The 11,069-nt window shown below is 31.8% G+C and overlaps 2 protein-coding genes across 4 annotated transcripts; both read right to left on the minus strand.

Moving 5' to 3' along the window:
* Positions 1–3,637, minus strand: LOC101210757 (indole-3-acetic acid-amido synthetase GH3.10). Of its 3 annotated transcripts, none has more exons than XM_031886623.1 (4): positions 3,061–3,637; positions 2,885–2,986; positions 1,963–2,777; positions 1–709 (listed from the first exon to the last, which is right to left on the minus strand). In XM_031886623.1, the coding sequence occupies exons 1-4, from the start codon at positions 3,357–3,359 to the stop codon at positions 171–173; spliced, it is 1,755 nt and encodes a 584-aa protein (XP_031742483.1). In that variant the 5' UTR covers positions 3,360–3,637; the 3' UTR covers positions 1–170. The 3 variants fall into 3 exon arrangements, with proteins under 3 accessions (XP_031742483.1, XP_004140048.1, XP_031742484.1); XM_004140000.3 differs by having other exon boundaries at positions 1,963–2,792; positions 3,061–3,635; XM_031886624.1 differs by having other exon boundaries at positions 1,963–2,792; positions 2,885–2,969; positions 3,061–3,192.
* A 6,478-nt stretch (positions 3,638–10,115) lies between these two features.
* Positions 10,116–10,688, minus strand: LOC101208066. The gene has a single exon (XM_004139910.3). The coding sequence runs from the start codon at positions 10,671–10,673 to the stop codon at positions 10,410–10,412; it is 264 nt and encodes an 87-aa protein (XP_004139958.2). The 5' UTR covers positions 10,674–10,688; the 3' UTR covers positions 10,116–10,409.
* Between the last annotated feature and the right edge of the window lie 381 nt (positions 10,689–11,069).

Consider the following 11,069-nt stretch of genomic DNA (forward strand, 5'->3'; position numbering starts at 1 on the left):
TTGATGCTAATAAGTAGAAGTAATTCATTTTTATTGAAACAACATTCAAACCAATTTGGTTAGAGTGAAATATGGAATCTAAAAGAATCTCAGAACCGAAACTGATTCAAAATTGAGAAATACTACAACAAAACGAACATGAAAAAAAGAAAAAAGAAAAAAAAAAGACCTCAGGCGTAAGCAGTGCTGAAAAAGGATTTGAGGGTAGATAGATTGAGAATGTTAAGAAGAAAGTGATTGGTAGTGCATCTTGGGGTCTTAAATTGGCTAAGTGCAGCTCCATTTCCAATATAATGTTCCAAAATCTTATTAAAACTCCCTCTTTCCACAATTCGAAGCTCAAGCGGTCCAATGGAATTAGCCTTTCTTGAAACCACGTAGCCATAGTCAACAAAAGCAGCATCCATTTCTGAGCAACACATTCCCAGAACTTTGTCATTTACATCTCCTTTTAATTCCCAGAAGATGACGTAGTGGCCTGGTTGGTTCGACAACTCAGCATAGCTGGTGAAGTCAACTAGTTCGGCTCCACTTAGCTGGCTCATTAATTGGGAGCCTCTTTCAACAGCCAATTGAACGTCTTTCTCAGTGTTTTTGTCTATGTTTACGGTTAATACAAGCTTTCTTCTGCATATAAAGTTTAGTTTCGGGGTTTTGTTGTGAAAGCCAGCTACTTCTACTACATCTCCTAATCTGCATCTATATAGTCCTGCACCGTTCAATAACATATTCATTCAATATTTAACCTTCAATTAAATTAAACCCAACAAACATACATCTGCTTTTGTTTCTTATACCTATCTATATATATCTATATATTTATCTACACACACACAATTTTATCTTTAGCATTTCAATGCATGTATTCAAGGAAATGATGAATCTCCCTCTACTGCTTAATTATATATAAAAAAAAAACCATTAGGAATCTTCAAATAACTTGACAATCAAAATTAGTTTTAATTTTAGATCAGGTGGAATTGAATCTGTATGTTTTTATTGGATTGTATTCGGGTTGGTCCAACCCCAGTTCAATCCACCCACATCACCAGAAGTGGTACAAATTTGATAAATATAGAAAAATTTGTAAAACTGATTGGGCAGGATTAAAAATAGTTTGGTGAGATTATTTATTGATGGAGCATTTTAGTAATTTTATCATTTACTAGTAATTTCGTTTAGTAATGCATGATACATGGAAATGAGAGTATGTTACTGTCAATACCCATAATATATTATATATATGTAAAATGATAATTCATTAATGCATGTCGGAAACGTATAGCAGAATTACATATTTGAAAGCTGTAACATTTGGAGCAACTTTGATTTTAAGAACCAAATGTTTGCAATAGTTAAAACCATCATATAGTATATCCTCTCATTTTTTTGAAATTAAATTTAAACACTACTACTATCTATTCTATCATCATGTTTATAGAAAAAGGGAAGATTTAACTTTTTAAAAAATAGTATTTACTTTTTTTAGAGTTAGGACTAAAAATTTATATATTTGTGGAACTAATAATTTTGTTAGAAAACAAGGAAGAAAGTTTATGTAATCATCCTCTTAAAAGAAAAGTTTATGTAATCATTGTGATGAAATCAAAATTTTATTTCAAATAATGGACCCAAATAAGGTAGGTAAAACATTAGGAGGAGAAACAATTAGGGATCAAATCAATGATCTATGATTACCCTACAATGATACATATAATATGATATTTTGTAATAGTAATGGTAGACATAATGATAAGGAATTAGCTAATTAAACGCAAGCTTTAATTACCCTTTTCTAGACAGAAAAAAATATCCAATCAAACATTTAATTAATTTGAAATAATGATAATTTAATTGGCATGTTCTTAATTGAAACCACATGAAATCGGAAAAAGGAAAAAAAATAAAAAAATAAAAAAATAAAAAGCAGCATAGATCGTATATAAATGAAAAGTGACGGACCTGTAAAAGTAGTAAGAACAAGCTCATACTGTTGTCCAATCTTGACTTCAGACAAAGCAATGGGTTGGCCTTCCAAGAAATCATGAATAGCAGTATCGGCGGAAGAAGTGGTAGCATGTTGTTTAAAAAGCGGTATGAATTCAAAATAAGAGAAGGTTGGAATTACTGCAAAAGTAACATTTTCAGGTGGTAAATATGGGTCCACATTAACACCAATCCAACTCTCCGTTGATCCATAATCACCACTAACCAAAGGTAATCCTCCACCATAATGTCTCAATTTCTTCAAATACGGCTGCATCGAACCCGTCATTATGGAATAAACATATTTACAGTTAGGCCATAACTTTGGTATCAAACCCAACCAACCCTCCTTCATTAACTCTTCACAAACCCTCCTTATCTTCCACCCCAACTCCGGCTTCGGACTCATCACCTTCAAAACAGCTTTACGGATTTCGGGAATATCGATTCTTGAAGACAGTGTAGCATGTGAAAGATCATGAATCATTTCCTCCCAACTCTCTTCCAATTGGTTAAATGCTTGTACTATTGTGTAGGCGAAAGTTGATGTCACGAATTCCACTTCCTCCGAATACAATAGGCCTAATAGGAGATGACAGTATGTTGATTGTTTATAGTCACATCCCGTAATCACTTCTTGTGGACTACACGTAAAGGATTTGGTTTTGAGTTGCTTGATTTTGAATTCCTCACTTGCATAATAATGTGTTGTGGCTGTTCCTGTTGTTATGCCTCCTTTCGTTTTCGTTTGTTTGCTACTGTAAATGAATTCTAGGATCTTCCCTCCATCCCTTATGGGATAAACCCTAATAATTTTTTTTTAATTTTTGTTTTTACAGCAGTCAAATTACGAATAAATATATAGTCAATAAATGTTGTTTTTGTGTTCTGTTCGTACCTGGATCTATAAGCAGCAGCTAAGCGAAAAATGAGAAGAGTAGTCTGAGCACTATGGGGAGTAAAGGGAACGTACTTTTGTCTGCCTTCAGTAGTGCCAGAACTGGTAAGGCCAGATGAATTGAATTAAAAATAAAATGAATAAAAAGAATTGAATGGGGAGTACCGGGTACGTACCTGAGAGAAAGAGTGGTGATGGGTTGTTGAGTGAGCAAAGGAGAAGAGTCGCCATCTGCGATTCGTTGAAGGAAGGGCTCGAAATGGGCGTGGGAAGAGAGGGGGATAGAGGAAGTGAAGATAGAGTGTAATGTGAAGTCATCAGGAATTTCATGGATATTGACATCTCCAACCCATTTTTTTAAGTACTCTACACCATAATTCTGTTGGAGAATCTTACGGAGAGTGCGGGATTGAGCCAGGGCTGCTTCTGAAGAAACTTGCTCGAACCAACCAATTATATCTTCCTCGCCTTCCATTTACTCTCTCTGTTTTTTTTTTTACATTTATCGATCTCTTTCACGAAGAGTTTATATGTTTTTCTAGTAAAGGGGGTGAAGGGGGCCAGATTACTTGTTCGAACTTTGAAGGATCACTAAAAAATAAAGTATCTACTACTGCTAAAAGTTGCACCGGGCGAATTGAATGTACGACAGAATACACACCACAAAACAACATCATTGTGTTATCATCTTAAGAAAGAGAGAGAAAGAGATTAGTGTGTGTGTAACAATGGGGGTGGGAAGAGAGAGAATATGTGTTTCAGAATGGAGCCACATCCAAACAATAAAGACACCCACCTATAAGCTATTATCTTTTGTTTCAATCCAAAAAGCCTCAAAGCCTCAAAGCCTATGAAATAAAAAATAAAGAATATGAATTTAATTAATGTTTTAGACCTTCCAAAGTATATATAGTCAATTGTCAAAATGGAGGTTGGAATGAAAGTAAAAAAGAAGATGAAGAAGGATGAAAGGGAAATGTAATAACCCAAATTGAATAAATTTGAGTATTCCAAAACAAAATTAAAGTAAAAGGGAAATGCATTGAAAGGGTGAGTTTTGAGAGCGGGTAAGGATATTAAGAGTATGGGCAAATCAAATTGAAACAGGCATGGCCTTGTGGGGACCTCTTAATTTTCTTATCTCTGCACGTAGTCTGCACTCTACAATTTCTCTCTTCCAACAACACTAACAAATAACTTACTTCATCCACACCAAAACAAATTACATTTCTCATTTCCACCTATATTGCTTTACAATTTACTGCTACAAATTTCGGAATTAACAACCTCAATTTTTTATCCCTCACACTTTTTTTTTCTCCTTCAATCCTCCACTGTTAACAAATTGTATCATTTAATCACACTTTCCAAAATCTTTCATATCAAAATTGTTTATTGTCAACAATACACTACAAATGCTCTTCTTTATGTGCCTATTCCTTTATTTACCTCACTTTTTCCTCATTTCCTTATCCACCATATTTATTTTTTGTTCCAATCTAAAAAATGCTTATATATTGATACTTCTTCAGCGCTGTTATTTTTTTAGATCACAACCCATCTTCTACTATCATATAATTACTTATTTCAACATTTCTCTATTCTTAAAACAAACTAATGTTTGGGATTCAACCAGATGCATTTACCGTTATCCATATATGTTTATAAACATCTTTATATTGGTAATGAAATTTTAAATTACATTGTCTTCCATAAAAATTTTACAAGAATCCAATACATAAGTTGTAATATAATAAAATATATGTATGGGTCACCTAAAATAGTGAAAACTAACACATAAATGAATTGACATGATCTCATTGTCCACGCATTCTTCAAATATCTACAAATTTGTTGAAAATGAGCATTAATTAACATTCTTTAAGTATATGCCAATCAGATTTCATCTTCTTGATAAGCACACACAAATGAACTTTTGAAAAGTAGCCAAGATAAAATAGTGTTAAGATCTAGCTTAATCATGCACATTTCAACGTTTTCGACTTCTCTATTATTTTGTAGAATCTAATACACGTAATATTTTTAATAAGAACTTCATCCAAGATAACTAATTGGTCAATACCACCTTGCCACAATAGCCAACAATTGTACAAGGGAAGATAAGATCATGGTTGAGTGAACAAATAACAAAAAAAGTGCAAAACTCTACTAGATGATTCAAGCACTCACAGTCTAAGTAATTGATAATATCAACAGAAACAAGACGTACTATTCACGGCATCTTTGGTGAAAACTTGTAAATAATTGTGTCAATTAAGTTGAAAGAAAATCAAAGTCTCCAATTGTATTCAACTTTCAATTAGAGTTCACAATGATATAATATAATTAATTAAAACACAAGATCACAAAAAAAAAAAAAATTAAAAAAGACTCTCAAAACCATCTTATTAAAAGTTAAAAGTATAGCTAAGTGTCCTTTTACTGTGAAAAAATCATATAAATTTCCTAAAAAGTGTTAAGTCATACTTTAACTCTTGAGATGATTTGAAAAGTACATAAATTTTCATTTTGACTACAAAAGAGAAAAGCATATAAGTGGTACTTTTAACTCTCTAAACAATCTAGAGTGTAATTGTCATTAACTATGAAAAGCACATAGCTTCTTACAAAAGGTCTCCAACATATTTAAACTCTCAAACCCACCTAAAATCATAGCCATGCCCTTAAACCATATAAAACATTTTTCTTAAAAGAATTCATGTGTGTTGCTTCAACTCTCAAAACCTCCCACATTCATAAAATTGTACTCAAGTGTGTCCTTTTGATAATGAAATATATATATATAGGAAGTTATTCGAAATCTACATTACCATTCGAAACAATCTAAAAAGTACATAAGTGTCTTTTTGACAATAAAAAACTAAAATGTCAAATGTACAACTATGATAGCTCTAATATATCACTTTCCTATATCCATAAAGATACATAAATATATTAAGTAAAAAAATAAACTTCCAACTTTTCCCTAAACATTCAAGATGGTGTCAAACTAAAAGAAAAAAAAAAACGAAACATAACTATAAAGAGTGGAATGGATTGATCAATTGCTATTATTATTAACAAAATTGTGATAAGATATTAAGTATACATGGATATTACTTAACTATTGCGCTTTGAATTGAACAATCCTATGTAGTTATTAAATAACAAAGAGAACATTTAATTCGAATATTAGAATTGAGTTCAAAGTCATGAATGTAAATTCAGATTTAGTAGATTCTTATGTCAAAAAAAGAGTATCTAGAAGCTATGGTCACAAAACAAACTTATAAATCTTAATTAAAACACTTAGAAATCAATCTACAACTATAAATAGAAAGTTTCCAACATTTTTAAAGTTCTTCATAGTAGAATTTTACCAACTGAATATCCCCAAACAACTCTAACACCCTGTTGGCTTGTGTTTAATAAGCTTAACCCCACTTAATGAAAGTGGAAAGTTATTAGGGTCCCAAAAGTGATACCAAGTAAGAGCATGGTTGTGGTGAAGCAAATCCCAAAATTGTTCTGTGAATGAAACTTTTGTCGCCCTAAAAGCCAACTTAAAATTAAACAACACACCATCGTTAATCCTCAACCTTGTTGATATAAAAATAAGAACAAGTGTGGAATTGTCTTTCACATACCAAGAGCAACAAACAAAAGGTAAAATTTAATTGATAAAAATAGATACACACCTTTAATTCAAATAACACTATAAAACCGTGTGTTCTCCCCCAAATCGTGGAACCTACAACTTCTATGGTTTTTGTTTTTCCATACAACATAACCATATTTGAGTAAATTATCGGGAGGTAAATTAAGGCAAAATTAAACTTGTACCTCAACAAAAATTGCAATATAGAGTTGGACTACGAATTATAGGAGAAAGAAAACAAGTGAAATGGAAATAGTGAATAAAATAAAATCCAACAATGTAAGGCCCTAAACGCATACAACCAACGTGATGAAGGTCTTGTGATAAAAACAATGCTCGAAGAGACTCCTGTTAGTATAAATGCAAGTTTACGACTGAGTTACGCGATAAGGATCCTTACATGGACAGGGTGCACAACGGTCAAATGGAGAAGTTAACATATTTTACCCAAATACAGGATTACTTTATTACGTACATCCCATAGAGACTGGAGTTTTAGTTCAAGTGGGAGTTTGTTGAGATGTATGTTCTAAAACTCGTCGATTGTAAATATAATCCATTGGTTATTAATAAAGTGTTATTATTATAATTTCAATAAACATTATTGATTATATTAATAGTTTTGTCTTAATAACCCAAATTCAATAAACTAACATCCTAAGTTGTTTGATGAGTTTTGAACAGTATGTACAGACACATAGGGATCAATATTTGAGATCGGTTTCAAGGGTCTATAGTATAGGGATAAGGTTGAGTACTTTATATCCTGGTAACTCTATGAATATGACTCACTTTGTATTTGATATAAACACAATGATCCAACGCATTCATGCATGTGGCATACAAGTGAGAGTATCCTATGTAATGAGTTTGCATAAGATCGGACCACGAAATAATAACAACTAGATGTAACTTCATTAATTAGTTAGGTTTCTATTTCACTAGGATGACCTAGGTATCTTAGTCTTAATCCAGACTGTATTATGAACTTCTGTTCGCAAGGGATTATCCTTTGATTTGTACGGGTGAGAGTGGCTAGATCGCAAACTTAATATATACTTATCATTTTGAGGACAAGACCGAGTGAGGAGCTGAAAACATATATAATTACACAAGATGAAATTCACTCTCTCTCGACTTTAGGGTAAGTAGAAGAGTGTACTCTTAAATGGTGTCTCTACGACTTAAACAAAGGGCTCTACCCTCTCTATGGCATGAAAGAGGTTTCTGTTTATTGGTTAGACTATAAATAGGTTGTTCATTAGAGGAGCATTGGTATTAAAGGGCTAGAAGTAACTTAGGGGTAAAATGATAATTTGATCCAACTAATATTACGAACCCTAGTGAAAGACTAACTTACTGTTATTGGTCTATATACGTGGACATAAAAATATATCTCTAGTGAGAAGAGTTCAATTGTGAGTTTTTAGTGGAGTGTACACATAGTTAATGAATATTAATTAATTTGGTTAATGAGTTTAGTCAATTAATCTCATATCGTTGTATCTTCTGATCTATAGGTCCATTATGTCTCCTTCCCAGCTTGTAAAGGGTAATGAAATTTATTTATATTGGTTGTAATTTGAAATGTTCAAATTTACTTTGGGAATTAGTATAATGTATGGTGATACATTATAATATAAAGTTTATATGTTAATCAAATTTTATTGTACAAATTTAATTTTAGATATAATTCAAAATTAATTTAATGTGAACTTGATTCATATTAAAGTTATTGGATACGAGAGAAATTTATATTTGAAGATATTTAATTTAGTTATTAATTGATTGGAGAATTAATTAATAGTTTAGTTAATATTATTTAATTTAATTTAATTAATATATATTAGAGAAATATTCATTGAATAAGATTTTAATAAAATATTCATTACATATAATTTAATTAATTATTAACTAATTGATTAATGATTACTTGATTAGTTGGTTTGAAATTGTTATTAATTTAATATTTTTAAAGTTAATAGAATCCTATGATTTTCTCTTACTCGAGAAAGGAAAGAGGCCTATAAATTCCTGAAAAGAGGGTTATAAATATGTCGAAGAAAAACATGTTTTTTTAACCAAAATTAAAACAACTGATTTTGCTTGTATGTAAAATAGTTTCTCTCTAGACTTTTTCTCATCCCAATTGGTTTCCACAAACCAATCTAATCCAGGAGGGTAGGAAGACCTTGGCAATGTTCCAATTTGGAGCTTTAGTAGATTCAGAGACATTAAAGTAAGTAAGTTTTTCATTCTCCAATCTATAATTAGTAAGCATGTTTAGCCTTTAAGTTATAATAAGAAAAATAGTTTATGTATTATTTTGTCAATGTATTGGTATTTTGGGATTTCCAAATTAATTTGAGAAATGGTACTGTAAAATCTTTTGCTGTTATAGGTTTTTATCCCTTCATTTGGTTGTTCTTCAATTAATTGTTAAGCGCTGTCAATGTGAGCTTTTAGTTTAGTAAACTCCCTGACATGCATCTCTTGATCATATAATGAAGATGAGGAACTGCCAACAACCTTTTGAGACTTTGGCCTAGAGCCCCAACCAAGACCTTTTAAGTAGTCCGATCATTTACCCAAAACATCCTCGTATATTTTGTCTCCAAAGAGTGGTTGGAAACCCTCTAGGGTGTGCTGTTAGTGGAGTTCTAGCATTTGATTTTGCAAGAAAATGTTTAATTAAATCAAACTCGTACATTAAATGTACATAAAAGGACAAAAGTTTTCATAAACTAACATGGACATTCGTGACCGCCTGCAAAACGAACTGGCCACTTCGAGTGTGTGTTTCTCTAAACAATTTCACTCGGCCAACTGGTTGACCATGTTGTTTAGTGAGCTCATGTTGTCGTTGTAGAAATGACTTGGATCCCCTGTTATGGTTGTAGTGTTGCTTCACTCTAGCAACCCTGCTCATTCTTGATTGTTTTTACATGCAAACAATCAAAATTTTACATACAAACAACAAAAATGAACTAACGTTGAGGAACATTAATTTTCAAGACCATTCAAAGGTAAAAAAAAATCTTAAAACAAATGGTTATTAAAGATTTTATTTTTCAAACTTTTCTTTTAGTTATGAAATGAGACATTTTTAAATATTTACGATGTATAACCAAATTCTGAATTCTATCGCTAATAGACACGGATAGACTTCTATCACTCATGACTATTAATGTCTATTACTGATAGCAATATTTTGTAAATTTTGTTAAAATTATGAAAATGTATTTTTTGAAACATTTGAAAGCTTAAAATATATTTTTTTTTAAAAAAAAAAAAGAAAAATGAGTATATGAGTTTTGTTTTTCAAAACTTTGGTTATTTTTTAGGGTATAATGATAAATTATTTTATAATTTAGCCCTATTTGTATTTCTAAAAGTAAAGCTTTCCAAGGAATATGAAGGTAAATACAGAGTGTCATGCGCCAAGTAATCAATAAAAAGGGAATAAATGAATCCAGCATTAAAAGCTCTCCGGGTGAGTGATCGTCTAAGATACACACTACCGTGTCGCTCATGTCAAATAATTAATAAAGGAACCACAGTCACAAATATATATGATTTCCCAATTAATGTTGAACATTGAAAAATATTTCACGATCAAGTCAATTATAATATAGCCCATGAAATTAAAATTGATAAATGATCCCACTAAATAATATATCTAAATCAGATTCTTCTGGGTATTCTTTTCCTTCATCCTTTCTTTGAAGCAGATAAAAAAAAAAAAAAAGAACAGGCCACTGAGCTATAAAATGAACAAATTCCGACTACAAATAAGGCATGTTAAATTACAATTAGTGTCTTAGATGAAAAAAAAAAACGTTGAAAAAATGGAAGGAAATAAATAAATTAGCGATAAGATCGAAGAACAGATCCACAAAAGGTACAGATGAGGGCTCTCCAAGATTTCCAATAAAATGGAACATGACAGAATCTAACAGCGGTTTTCATATCGGCAACGCTGGCTCCTCCACCGCATCTGGCGCAAATTCCAGGGGCCGGCCTACTTCGGCGCACCTTCCGCTTCTGATCCACCATAAAGCAAAAGAAAACCATGGTGTGGTGGTCGGAGCTTCGTTGGTTGGGAATGAAAAGCTTGAGGTCAGTGAACATATTTATAGGGACGTAGAACGCGGGCAGTGTGTAGGTTAAAATTTTTAAAGCTCCACCGTCCGATTTAAATAGGTGATGGTCCTCGTTATTAATATTGAATGAAAATCTGAAAGAAGCTAGGTTGAAGAATTAAGAGGTCAATGTTGATTTACAGCTGGAGTCTTTCAACTATTGTTGGACGGGGAAAAATAAATGTTTGAAATCTTGACTGTACACGTGGCCATCCTAAATATTCAACTGACAAATTTTGATTCTTGGCAGTTGATTTATTTTAATGCTGATGCCACTTGCCTTGGGTGGCCCTCTTTACTATCTCTCTTTTCATTCTTTTTTTCTTATTATTATTATTTAGTGACTAATTTTGTATAAGAAAGATTTAGATGAAAGACTTAAATT

This window comes from Cucumis sativus, chromosome 6, assembly GCF_000004075.3.
Source record: "Cucumis sativus cultivar 9930 chromosome 6, Cucumber_9930_V3, whole genome shotgun sequence".
Taxonomy (NCBI): Eukaryota; Viridiplantae; Streptophyta; class Magnoliopsida; order Cucurbitales; family Cucurbitaceae; genus Cucumis; species Cucumis sativus.

Excerpts from the sequence above, each read along its gene's own strand:
- LOC101210757 (XM_004140000.3), bottom strand. The coding sequence starts at position 3,359 with ATGGAAGGCGAGGAAGATATAATTGGTTGGTTCGAGCAAGTTTCTTCA. Across the intron at positions 2,987-3,060 it reads ATCACCACTCTTTCTCTCAG|TTCTGGCACTACTGAAGGCA; the intron begins GTACGTACCCGG and ends TGGCCTTACCAG. Across the intron at positions 710-1,962 it reads TGTTCTTACTACTTTTACAG|GACTATATAGATGCAGATTA; the intron begins GTCCGTCACTTT and ends TGAACGGTGCAG.
- LOC101208066 (XM_004139910.3), bottom strand. The coding sequence starts at position 10,673 with ATGTTCACTGACCTCAAGCTTTTCATTCCCAACCAACGAAGCTCCGAC.